Below are 13,856 nucleotides of genomic sequence, written 5' to 3'. Positions count from 1 at the left end.
GTTTGTTTTTCGCGCTACTTGTACGGCACTATGTTGCCTGGCGGATGGACATGTGACCAACATACCACTCTTCGACCCCGATACTGTGTGTCTGATCACATGCCCTTCCGCCAGGCAACGTAGTGCCGTACAACAGCGGAACAAACAAAACAAATCCTCTTACGATATGACAAAAATCATGGACAATCCATAGAAAAGCCGCACCTGACTAAAAGCCGCAGGGTTCAAAGCTTGTGCAAAAAGTAGCGGCTTATAGCCCGACAATTACGGTAGTAAATGAATAAAGCACAGGTCTCTCCTCTCAATGCATTGCTTAAGAGCCGTGGGCTGTGACAGGAGTAACTACAGAGTGAGCTATTAGCCTTGGTATGTCATTACCGTAAGAAACAGCGTCAGACACAGTCTGTGCGTGAATAGCTACGAGCTAAAGTACTTTTTTTGTCGCTTGTAATATTTCCTTGCATATAAATAACCAGCAGTACCTTTAAGAAGCTCACACAAGCAACAAGGCCATACAGTAGCACTCACTGCTCATTCTGATACATCAAATGAAGCAACGTAAGTTTTACTTTCAATATTTTTCATCTGATTGACATTTAGCTGAGTACTTGGTGACTGTTTTTCTCTAACCAATCCAAACCCAGAACATCAGGGTTTTAGTATTCTCCCAGCAAATGATGCTATCAGTCTGAGGCATTGATAATTGTTGATTTCTAAGGCTGCTAGCTGGGAACATTTGGGCTTTCTTTCCTTGGGGTATCCTCATCTGTGCTTCTGTGACTACACGTAGCCCTTCCAGCTCACAGCAGATCTGACAGGAGGAGCACTGTTGCTGCCAGCTGCAGGGGGAGTTGGAGTATGTCCCACTACAAAATAAGATGGGGAGGCAGCTCAGTTACATTAATGACCACTACAACAACACCCTTGCCATCAAGCCTAATGGCAGCAAGGCAGATCTTAAAATACCATGGTGTTCCCTGTTGAACAGGAAAACATCAAATCAATGGATTAATGCAAGTGAGATCAGTGTGCAGATGAGGAAACTGTGGACAAAGTTTCCCAAGCATATAAACCCGCAGTGACACTAAACCATGACTCAAGGGAAGCAGTGGAGACCTCAAATGATCGCAGATGTTAAGGTGTGGAAGCCATACCAATTACATTCTTTGTCTGTAGGGTTTTTGCAACAGACACCCAACGACAGATGTGTCTGTTGTCCTTATGACAAACCAACAAAAACTACGTCTATGAGCAAAGCAAACTGTACCAACCAATCCAGACCCCAATCAAGCCACGTCCAGCTACATATGAACGCTGCTCTCATGCACCATTTCCTTTGATGTTAAGCCTTAGGCCTAACAGGCTCCTCATTCCTTCAGCTCCCTTAGGAGAGCCAATCAGAGGACACTGATGAAAGCAGCAAAGATTCAGCTGTCGAAGCCAATGTTGGCTGTGACCTTGTGTGCTTTAGTGATCATCATCACCTACATCAGTGAGCAAGCCTGAGAAGAATGCAGGGGGCCTTATAAAGTGATGTATTACACTCATATGATCCCAGAGGGAAACCTTTTTCAAGCTGTAAGAGAAATGCTGATGAAACATCGAAGCACTTACAGAAACGAGGAAGCAGGATGGATACAGCAGCAAGCTTGAACTATGGATATATAAAGTTCACCAAATTAAAGCACATCATTGCACACCAGTTGTTTTTACTATAGCTCAACAAAAAGGTCAGTTTTTCAGGGCTTATTCTGTTATTGTGCGCAAATAGAAATAATTTACGCTTTCTAAAGAAACTAATAATAACTTTGTCCTCATCTGTAACTAACGTAAAACTGACACATAATACTGGGTTTTGTTTTAAGACAGTTTTGGCAGTCAGAAACACAGATGGTCACTCTTTAGCACAAACCTGCCTGACTTATGCTATGGCACTTTTGATAGTTACCTGGCTTAGCTGTATAACTGCCCTTTAAATGCAACCCACATGTCCAATGCCTCTTAATCATCACAAGATGGTCTTCATGAGAAAACCAGAAACCCGACCTAACTCATGAGGGCTTCAAGACCATAGCTAAGCAAAAACAACACCTATAGGTGAAAGACTTACATCCAGCAGACTTAGGAGTGCAATATTGTGCTCGTCTTTATACGAGGCCATCTAACAAAGCATTTGTGTTTTCCTTCCCCCCTCCTCACTCTTTGTCTCTTGTTCCCACACTTTATTTTGACCCCAAAAGGAAAGAAAGAGGTCTCTGTCTATCACGGTTACATTTTCGGTCCAAGCAGCTGAGAGGGCGGCCGAAGATCTCATAGGTCACATGGGTCCCTGTGGTGGAGCTTTTATGACCAAGTGGGATGCAAATCCCTGTTATGGATTTTGAGGTTCTGACTACACAGACTAAAGTTAAGCAGATGGAAAACACAAACAGGAATGCTGCTTGTACAGAGGGTTGCTAGGTACATGCTCAAGGTTAAAGCGCACACACACACACATGCGTGTGCACACACACACACATGCGTGTGCACACACACAGCATTCTCATCCACCCATCTTTAACGTCCACCCAACCCAAACAAGCGCGGAAAGCTTGAAGCTGGATAAAAATAAACATGGGTAAATAAACAACACAGGAAGGCCGGGGTCATGATGTGATTGGGAGAGATCAACAATGGAAAAACCTCTTGTGAGCCAACCGATGTGGGGCATCATTACAGATCTTCATTCCACGTCTACGCTCTGCGGCTGGGCGCCGTCTCTCATTCATCTTGTCGATAAGCAGGCACTTGCACAATTCCCAAAAGCACAGTGTCTCCTCCTCTTTCTATATTTGCAGTCTTCGCATTGTTTACCATATGCACAAAAATGCATTTGCATTCTTCAGATGGGCAATGTCAACCACCGTTTTAGGACCCATCTCCTCCTGCACTACACCACAATTCACAAAATAGACGCCACTGTGGTCACAGTCTTCCATCTCTTCCTTTGACTTTTGTTTTTTTAGTTTTTTTTTTCAGTTATTTTTTTGAGGTCTGGGGAGGTGAACTGACTGGGTACAACAGCCAAAAGAGGCAAGACAGGAAAACCCAATTAAACACAGGCACACATATGACAGACCCCGCGGGAAAGTATTTTTTCAACTTGGTATAAAGATAGTTTTTGTCTCTAAGAACGATTTACTCTTTTATACCAAATGTACAAAAGTTCATTTTTCTTTCCTAATTTAGTTTTAAGTGTTGATATTATTCAGACATGTTAAAATATAATGTGGACAAATGTTTCTTTTTACACAAACAGTAGTAGAAACATGAAAAACGCATGCAGCCATTATACGACTAACCTTTTGTCAGCCAAGTGAGTTGTCCTATAGCAGCCACAGTAGCTAGGATTATGCACTTGGATTGGGAGGGGTAAGAAAACAGAACTCACCTGATTCAATCTGCAATCTAATGACATCTAACAGTGAAAATTTTATTGTAACTTTCAAATTAACAGGCGTGCAGATACAGGCAGTCCACGCCAACAGTGTGCTCAGCCTCATCTGTGCTCAGGGCTGGACTGGGATGGCTCCTTTAACCATGAGCAACTGCTAGTAGCTAAAATGTAGTTTTTAAATTGTCACATGCTATAGAAGTTTTTTACGCAAACATGAAATTGCCAGGGCCGATATTATTTGTGCCAGCCCAGCCCTGCCTGTGCTAATTCATGGACCCATTTCTTTATAAGTTAAAATACAAGCACAAACACAAACACAAACACAAACACACACACACACACACACATTTTTGGATTTTTAAATAATTAGAAAAATTGTGTATTAGACAGGCATATTTAAACAGATTTCAGATTTTATAATCAAAACAGATGTGAGCTGATGATGGTGGTAGAAATTAAAAAAACATTTTTCATCAATCATTGCCGTACAAAAATGATTGAAATGGTTGAAAAATGGCAAAGTTAAGGCTGTAAACTGTGAAGTCAAGAATTCACAGTCATGGTCTATCTTATGTACAGTTAATAATTATTCTCTATAATAGTCTTGGGTCTTGCCCTCACTATAAGAAGGCTCCTTGAATGATGTATGAAATAGCAGATACGAATGAAGTGAAGTGAAATATGCAAAAGTTCTGAGAACAAACCCATCGGCCAATTAGAACAGCTTATGTCCTAGCTAAGACACACACGCACACACATGTACGAATACACACACACACACACACACACAGAGTGGACTGGCTTAGTCACAACTTGGCTAAGTAAGCTGTCATGCTTATGGTTTTAACTCTCATCAACAACGCTCACTCGCTCCTTCTCTCGCTTAGTCTGTACTGTAGACACTCACACACACACACGCACACACACGGGAACTGAAAACATGCCAACTTATCTCAGCAATTACCAGAGCTGTCTGTGATAAAGTTCGTTGAGTCAGAAGAGACAGTCATGGTCCCAGTAATGTTAAAATGATGCAGTTGGATCCTGTTATCCTGAATGACTCATGCTGACTACACGAGTATTTAGTAAAATACTGGAACTGCAGGGGGGAACCAGAGGCCCCGGCTAGACGCCACAAGAATGACTTGCTGCTGATGTCACTGAGGCCCCCCAAAAACAACCTACTGAAACAATTAAAAGGTTTCTTACAGTAAACTGTTGCGATGGATATTTCTTATTTAAGCCTCCCTGTTACAGAAGACTGCTTAAAAGCATGCTGCAGCTGGCATGCTCTAATAGCAACGAGTGACATATTCCTATAGTGACGGGAAGTCTGTAGAGTAACAGGGATGTCAGGGTCAGCTGCATGTTGGGAAAACAGGGAATCTGGTCGACTTTTTGTTTCTGACATTGCTCTAAAATTCCATCCACCCATTGCTTCTGTTAGCCTGCAACTGCTTGATGTTTTTGAGAGTGTCCCGTTAGTTAATGCAAAGTTAAAAAGGAAAGAAAGTGGCAACACAGTCTTTTGAATCCTTCAGGACATTTGTCACAGTAGAGGAAGTGCGCAGAAGACACTTCAAAGGGTTCTTTTCCTGAAAGTACTTCTATGTTTTGAATTTCCTTATTAGAAAAAAAAGAGCCCCGAGGAACACAACAGCAACCACAACTGTCTTGATGAAAGGCTCAGAGAAACATCAGGCGGGTTATGTTGCTCTTCTCCCCCATCCCTGCGTCCTCCCCCACTTCCACTCTATCTGTACTTGATTGTACATCCTCTTCTTGTAAAGAGAACAGCAGGCAATGCAAACGGCACACAGCTTAGCCTCATGTAAAATATATTTTGACATGTTCAGCGGATGAGAGCTGTGACAAGAACGAGAGACAATAAGCAATCCCAATATGGGGGGGCAGGGCCAGAGAGTGTAATTACTGTGATATGCAGCCCCACTTTACCAGCATAAGCATACACCATCTGCAGAACGACTTACCCCTAAAACAATGAACTTCCATTCTGAAATGTTTTCCTTTACTCACTGTACTGCAGTCACAGACAGTCAGTGGTGAAATAATACTTAAAAAGGGGAAAGTAAATAACGCTTATCTTGTTCTGCTGAGAAATCTTGCTTCATGTGGATGAAGCGAAAAACAGCAGTACAACAATACACGCATGAAACTGTGAAATGTGCAATTTCATTTACATTTAATTTGGAATATTAGGCTGGCAACATGTCCAGAGTGTACCCTGCCTCTTTTCCCATGACAGCAGGGATAAGCTCCAGCACCCCCATAACCATTAACTGGATAAGCTGAAGAAAAAGTATTTATGGATGGATGGATAGATGAATGGATGGTTGGCAACACCAGTTAGGAAAAAATGTTATCAGATTTGACCTCTGATGACCTTATACGAAGGGTTTAAACAAAGTTAAAACTTTTAGATTGCCTTTGGTTTCAGATGTCAATTCAAAGCACAGCTCACCCTTTTGTCTGCTTACAGTAAGAAACCATCAGCAATCTACAGGAGCTCTTGTTAGTCAGCTCTGTTTTGTCTGATACACATCTGGCAGTCAGCCACACATCCATTGATCCTGCCTGACTGATCACTGGTGGGCATGACTCTGTTTGGGAACCAAGTAGCAGCCTGTAGTTTGACCAGCGGAAATGCCTCTTCTTGCCTAATTAGACCAGACGGGCCAGTCAAATCGTCACGGGCTGCATTTCACTAATTTTAATCCTTCCTACTCCCACTGTTCCTCTCTCGCCCCCTCTCTCTTCTCTCCCCGCCATCTCCTTCCCCACCACCCCCTACAAATTCCCTTTGGACTAAATTTTCCACTTGGGATCAAAGATAAGGGAGACTATTCTCTGAGAGAGAACATGCTGAAGTAAAACGGTTTATGGCCTTCTGCTCGTCTCTGTGAGAGTCTGTTCTTTTTAATAGAGACAGAGATGAGGCAGCTGGAGGCTGCTGACCTCATGGGCAGAAGGGAGCAGAATAACTGAAATTAAAAACATGCAGAGTACAATCACTACCAGTCAATCTTTATGAGATGTAGGTTTATGATTTCTTTTTTTCCCACCGTCACAGAGCTGAATTCTACTCTGACAACATACTGAATGGTGTGGTAAACAGGATGCCTTACAGATGACAGACCTCCAGAAGTGCTTAGGCGCATGTGTGTGTGTGTGTATGCAGGAATATCACACACATACAAACACAGACACACACAAACCGGAGAGGAGAGCTGGGTGATTCAGAGACAATGTAATTGTTAACAAAATCAACGTGAATGGCATGCAAAGCAACTGAAGCCTTGCTCTAACACAGATAACTACACCTGTTTACCACAAACCAGGTGACACGCATTAGCTTATTCAGTTTTATTCAGTTTGCTGTGTCTCTGTCTTTACTTCAAATATCTGAATTCACATTAGGAAAGACCAATGCCACTCCTTCATCCCTCCTCAAGTCTCTGCGTTATACGTAAGGTTAGATAACAGCTAATATGGACAGAGAAGCCAGTCCTCCACACCCTCCCTTATCCGACCTCTCCCTTCCTGGGCAGCAGCGATGGATATCACAGTTTAACTCCCAGTCAACAACTACACATCAAACAGTTATAGTAAGGCTGTTTAAGAACATCCCGATCTTTGTTTTTTTGTAATTAATCTTAAAAATATAAAATATCTGTGTAATAATAAACCTTTTTCCTAATAAATTGGAAAACACTGGAACATTTCTCACCATTTAAAATATGTACTGCTAAATGAGGAGCACAAGTAGCCAAATTTACACAAACATTGTAATTATTTTATTCTCCCAAGTCTTTATTTACATTTTCCCCAAAAGAATTGGCACTCGTCTCCAGAGCAAAGGGTTAAGGTTTAAGTTCAGGGCTAGAATTGTGGTTAACAAAATCACATGACAAGATAAACAAGAACACTGACACAGCCTTTTATGGCTATACAAACACATAGCGCTCTAGCTAGCACCTAGCCTAGCTTAAAAACAAATTAAATCTCTGATTATGTCTAAAGGTGAAGTTAACAGTATCTCTTAATTAACCAGTGAACACATTGTACTGTATTTTGTTTGTCTAAAGTCATTAAAAAGTAAAGTTATATTTCAAGTTGTGATTTTACATCTAAAAACAATCATGCTAGCTGTGCTGCTATGATGCTATGTTGCATTACTTTTAAGTTAAAATAAGAAACCAGCTGTGTTACTGAAAACTCATCTAATCCTTGAAGTTTCTCTTTGACAACAATGCATACAGACAGACAGTTCCTACAATGGAAGAAAACAAATACTATTTTTAGTCAGCCACAAAATCAAAACCATCTTCCTATATTCTGTAGGTTCTCAGCTCTGACTGTGAAAGCATAGACACAGATAAGGCCTGTTCCTTCACCTCTGACAGTTTGGAGGGGTAGTTCCACTGGTATAGGAGACTACTGTAGTCAGTGATGTGGTGCAGCAATATTTTAGGTGGATAGTATGTATCAAAGGTTGTTTCCCAGCAGAGCATTCCATTGTAAAGACATTTTTATTGTTCTTTGTTTCACCTGTCGGTGGTTTTAATGTTGTGGCTTACTGGTCTATGTCCACTCTAGAGTCATAACCAACCTATAACTCCGTGCGACCAACACCACAAGCTGTCCTTAAAAAGCTGATTTTACTTTTTTATTGCGTGTGCTGTTTCAAAGCCATCCTTTCATCTCTGAACTTATCCCCAAGGCTCTCCGCAGATAAAAGACAAGAGGACAGAGGGATGCTAGAGGAATGATGTTCGTCTTTGCCACATGCCTTCACCCCTTAGCTTTATCTCCGTCAGCTGCTGCCTGCCAAGGTTCCCTGCCTCAGCCTTCTGCGCCTTTCACATTCTCCCCATCAGCATCACTCTGTCCATTCATTATGCCATACTTCCATCAATGACTCTTTCACAGAGCCAGCAGTGTGGTGTTCGAAGGAAGGCTTGCAGCTTACATTGAGGAATGCAAATGAACAGGCTTCTTTTTAGAACGGCTCCTGAGATGTCTGCTTTTATAGAGATACTGTCATGTGCCTATACCTTTATTTGAGGTAAAAGTTAATCATAAAGTAACATTACCTTTCACTGTTATGCTTTATAAACTTGTGGTATTTATTTAGCACGTCGTTAAAAAAAACAACAACCAAAAAAGAAGTCTATTTCATGTTATTATCACTTCCATGATCCTCTTCAGCTCAGAATGTGACAGCATTATGTTTGGACAACCCCAAAGAGTTTCCTTAATGTCATTTATCATTTCAGTTCCTGGGAGCTGGCTTAATGAGTACATGCAAATGCATTTAATTTAGTGACCTTAATAGGAGTCAAGTTTACAGCAATTAATATCTGTATCCATCTAAGTTAGACCTCGGGGAGAGGTCTAACTTAATCCTTGCTCTGGATATTCAGAATATGTAATTTTTGTTCTTATGCAATTGTTCTTCTAAAAAAACAAAGACAATAATCATTCAAATGACACGTCAAAAACTATTCACATTTTAAAAAGACTAAAAGTCATTTTTATCTTTCTCCAAAACACAGTGTTGGGTAGACTTGGGGTTAAGAAGGGCTGCTAATAGTAATTATTCTCACAAAAAATTCATGTGTTGTTTGTTTAGCCATAAGTCCAAAGCCCCAAAACTTATCAGAAAACTGAACAAATATTTGGGATTTTTCTTTGAAAAGCTGCTGAAGTAGCCTTCACCTCAGTGTTAACCCCGTCTTTGCAATCAGGGGACAGGAATCTTGTTTTTCCACAAAACATCAGGGTTAGGATGAGGACTTAGCCTTCAAGGTTAGAACTCTTGCCAAAGTATTTGCTGTCAATCAATCCCTAAAAACTGGGCTCTCTGACATAAGCAGCTGGCACTAATCCTACAATTGGATGCCATGAAATGTGAATAACAAACATCATGGAAAACTGGCATTTATCCTTGTTCTGTGCAGTTTTTTGTGAAACATTAAGCAACATCAAAATTTCCTCTGTATTGTAATTTTTGTGTTTAGCGATACAGAATTTATTTTTCTCCATCTAAGTCAAGCCTGAAACTATTTCCTTTGGCGGTCGATCCTTACCTTTCCCTCGCACTTCCTGTGGGTGGCTGTTTTGCATACTGAGAAAAACACGTCAAGTGGGAGGGGAAAAAGAAAACAAAGGTTAGGATTAGTGACCTTACAGTTGTGTCCAATTTCTTTCTTTGGTTTTATTTTTAATAACAACCAAATTAGTGGGAGAAAGTCAACACAGGAGCACTCTCACCTCTGCAGAAGGAGCCCAGGTTATCGACGCTCTGCCGACACACGCTGCACTGCCGCTTCTTCTTGAAAGTCTTCTCCTTGAAGACGTGGGGCTCTCCTTTGCCTGCCTGCTCACAAACACACACAGAACAAAGGTTTACACTGTGTTACATGCCTAATACTGGACTAGACATGCTACTGTTAGAAACACTTAGTCCTTGTTTAACCTTCATCCAAGAGTTTTGACTTGGCAGACGTTCAATGTTTTCAGTCAGTCATCCTTACACCAACTATAGCAGGGGTGTCAAACTCCAGGCCGCGAGGGCCGGGGTCCTGCAGGTTTTAGACATCTCCCTGGGTCAACACAACTGAATCAAATGATTAGGTCATTACCAGGCCTCTGGAGAACTTCAAGACATGTTGAGGAGCTGTGTTGGATCAAGGACACATCTAAAACCTACAGGACACCGGCCCTCGAGGCCTGGAGTTCGACACTCTTGAACTACAGTCATTTCACTGCAGCGTCCAGTGTAAATTAAATAATTAGAGACAAATAAAAGATAAAATAAAAGTTGGGTGAGTAAGTTGGTTATAACAGTAGCAGAAGCTTAAAGTTTTAACATGCAGACTTGTGTATGAATGAAGGTGCTTCTTTTACTCCCTTTGCCTCTCAAACTTCTGTTCTGGTTGTGTAACTGTCTTCCAGTAATAATCCATGAGATTCCCGCCCATACCCAACTCTAATCCTTAGTGTGTGTGTAAAGATTTGTGAAAAGAGAGGAAAAAAAAAAAGCAAACCTATCAAACTAGACAGCTAGATAAAGTGAAAGTACAAGAAAATCACATCTTTTCTTTCTTACGTTTCCAAGTGTACATGTATGTGTGTTTGATTTCATGCGTGTGTGCCAGTGTGGGTACATTAATGTATGTCGTGTTGTCATTTCCACCCACGGAGTCTTTGTTTCTCAACATGGGATCAAATCTGCATATGACTCGGTGGAGGTTTGCAATACGAATCCATGGGCCAAGTGTGAGGATTGCTGCATAATGGGTCTTATCTGACATCAAATACGAGTCCCTCCACACATACACCGAACACACACCAGTGCTGTCGTCACCCAGAGTAAACAGCTATATTTAAGAAAGCAATCGTGCTGCTAACGTGTCCATAACGTGTCCATAGCCTTGGATAATTAAAGTGATACAGAGACAAAAAGGGTTTTGTTGCCTCTGCTTGTGCTTTTACTCCTTGGCAACAAAGAAAGGGAGCTGTTTGCACACTTCTTCCATTATCCTGCTTCCCTGGCTCTGTTCTAGGGACCGGACAGTGTTTGGACAGCTGCCTCGCCTGGCATCACCCTCGTGCCTGCTGTGTGCAGCGGCTGCTGGCCTGCTGCTGTACAAGTGTACTGCGACCGCAGCACCTTGGATGATGGAGGAGGATAGGGTGGGTGGCTCAGGGGCTGGTGCATGTTATATAATAACACATGGCTGGAAAAGCTCATCTTGCCAGTACTTGTGGGTGACGTATCATTTTAAATGCGGGGACTTTTTATTTTATTTGACTCACATGGTCTATTCTTGTTGGTGCTTTTATCACATTAGCAGACCAAAATCCACTCAGATTTCATTACAGTTTAGCATCATCTTATCATGTTTTGACATATCTTCTGACTCAATCCAGGTCCTGAACCCCGAATACAACAAACGACTCCTTTGCCTTTCCTCATGACCAGTCTTGCTGCCTTTATGTAATGCACATTCTATTTCTATTGCTTCGCAGTGACATTCAAGCCCACTGACAAAGCAAGTTAGTTAAACTCCTCCAGGACTTTAGCATGCATCTATGAAAGTATGCAATAGACCTTTTAAATATACATTATTGTACACAAGGGGGCCTACACTGAAATTAAAAAAGGAACTAGTTACTGTCAGCTGAACCACAGCGGTGATGTGGGTTGAGAAATAAACACACTGAGGAAAGGCTGGCAGCATTCTTCCAGTTCCAGACACAATCAAGACCACTATATAGTCCCACCACAGGCAATCATGGTCAGACAGTGATACGGGGCTCTGCTACTGAATTCTTTGTTAAGGTGTTTAAAAAGCCTCTCTCAGGCGAGAGGACCTGAGGGTAAAAGCATGAAAACCAAGAAAATGTAACAAAAACAACACAATATGGTGATTCTATATGCAGAATAACCTCTGTGTAACAAGAACAAGGGCAATGAATGGATACCAAATGTTTGAAGTGTGGCATTTGCTTGGTTTTAAAATTGCTGATTAACTCGCAGAGGTTCCAATGTCCTTCTTCAAACTTGGAAGCAGTTGTTGACCAAGCAATCTCATCCCAAGGATCATTTAGTAGAACAAACGCATGCTTTAAGCCAACACGGATGAAAAGTCTTTCAAGCACTATGTAAAACATGACCATCTGCAAACTCATTACCCATGTGATCACAAGCTTCAGTCATGGTACCAAGTTGACTTGAAGTGAGGTGGTTTTGCACACTGTAATTATTATGACTCGTCTGTTTGCTGTTAAAAGCAGCAAATAACTGCTGTTTCATTACAGCCTACAATAGATGGCACCATATGCCTCCAACAGAAGAGACAAAGATAATAAATAGTAATCGAAAAGTTAAATATGTGTAATATCTTACTGTAAAAATGATGTTCTTTTACAGTTGCACACAGCAGCTGCTACTTTTGTTTATTAGCCAACTTTCCTTAAATCAACACTACAAGGATGCAGTGGTGGGTGATTCAATTCAAATATCAATCTAATCAATATCAAAGCCAGTAATGATATCATACTTTCTATCCTCTAAGTCCAGGATGTAACCCACTGAATTGTGTGAAATAAATTATGTTTTAGAAATGAAACATTATACATCAGACATACTCTAAAAGTCAGCTGTCACACGTCTGTTTTATCGATGTCCTATAGCAGCGGTCCCCAAACTTTTCTGCACCACGGACCGGTTTATGTCCAACAATGTTTTCACGGACCGGCCTTTAAGGTGTTTTTTCTAATAAATTCAACAAAATAAAACCAGTACCGGTACCCAAAAAATAGAAGATTTATTCATAACACAAGGGAAAAGACCCAGGGAAACCGAGTTAACGATAAAATAGATTAAAAAAATAATGATAAAAAATAACAACAAAAACCCTGAAAACCATAAATTTCACACCTGAGCCCAGTACCAAACGACTCACAGACCGGTATCGGTACGTGGCCCGGGGGTTGGGGACCGCTGTCCTACAGAACATTCAAACAACAGAATATCACCCAAAGTGCTTTAGAGACAGGCCTGTTTACATTCCAGGTCTCCATAAAACCCCAAATAACTAAAAGCTGAAAGGTCTGTTTTTTTTTCAATAACTAATTATCATGGAAACAGAGATTTATTGGTCATTAAAATGTGCTCAGAATCTCCAATAGTGATTCATCTCATAAATCGTGACACACTGCTCCCTTTCTTACATAAGCTGGTTAAAAGTATGACACAAATGACACAAAGCAGCATACAGGTATGCCGATGCTAGCTGGCTAACATGCTAACTTGAGTTGATGCTTCTGGAACACAAGGCTAATATTGCTCCATAACACTTAGTAACCTGTTGATAATTTTTGGCATTTTAGAGAATGTTTTAATCTCAAATTAATAATCCCACATAATGAAATTTGGTAAAGGTACAGTCAGTCATTTTTTGAGGTTATTTAATAGAAAAGAAAAATGTTATATTTGCTTTCTTAAATAAACATTGACTATATAGAGTATATAGGAAAATACTAGCTAATGTAGCTGTTAAGCTAAATGTTTTATACTGTGTTAGCAAGCTCAGCTTAGCTCCTTTATCTTTCCTTACCCAAAAAACGAGTTTAAAATCACTTAAGAAGATGGTTTGTATGTTAAACAATATGTTGAGGCAGTTTCAGGATATGACAGATACTGCTTTACCTGACTCCTCAGAGATACAGTGTATCTCGCTAATGACATTAGGGGTCTGCTCTATGTATCGCCGTAATTAGTGTGACAATTGTGTTTAGCTACTATTTAACAAAACAAAAAAAAACTTGTCTAACCGAGCTTAGTAGGTCTATTTTGACAGTCACAATCTAAAACAATATTACAGATTAA

General features: G+C 40.8%; 1 protein-coding gene across 4 annotated transcripts in view; it reads right to left on the bottom strand.

The window, feature by feature from the left end:
* The window catches only part of tns2a (tensin 2a), a 62,303-nt gene that overhangs the window by 32,858 nt on the left and 15,589 nt on the right, over positions 1-13,856 (bottom strand). For all 4 annotated transcript variants that reach the window (XM_087833420.1, XM_087833421.1, XM_087833422.1 and 1 more), the window contains exons 2-3: positions 9,731-9,836; positions 9,547-9,584 (exon numbers count right to left, since the gene is read on the bottom strand). In XM_087833420.1, coding sequence (XP_087689546.1) covers positions 9,547-9,584; positions 9,731-9,836 — 144 coding nt within the window. The remainder of the gene's footprint in view (positions 1-9,546; positions 9,585-9,730; positions 9,837-13,856) is intronic.

The sequence above is a fragment of the Neolamprologus brichardi genome, chromosome 20, assembly GCF_056152115.1.
Source record: "Neolamprologus brichardi isolate AB-2024 chromosome 20, ASM5615211v1, whole genome shotgun sequence".
NCBI lineage: Eukaryota > Metazoa > Chordata > Actinopteri > Cichliformes > Cichlidae > Neolamprologus > Neolamprologus brichardi.
This window is presented reverse-complemented; position numbering and strand designations above follow the sequence as displayed.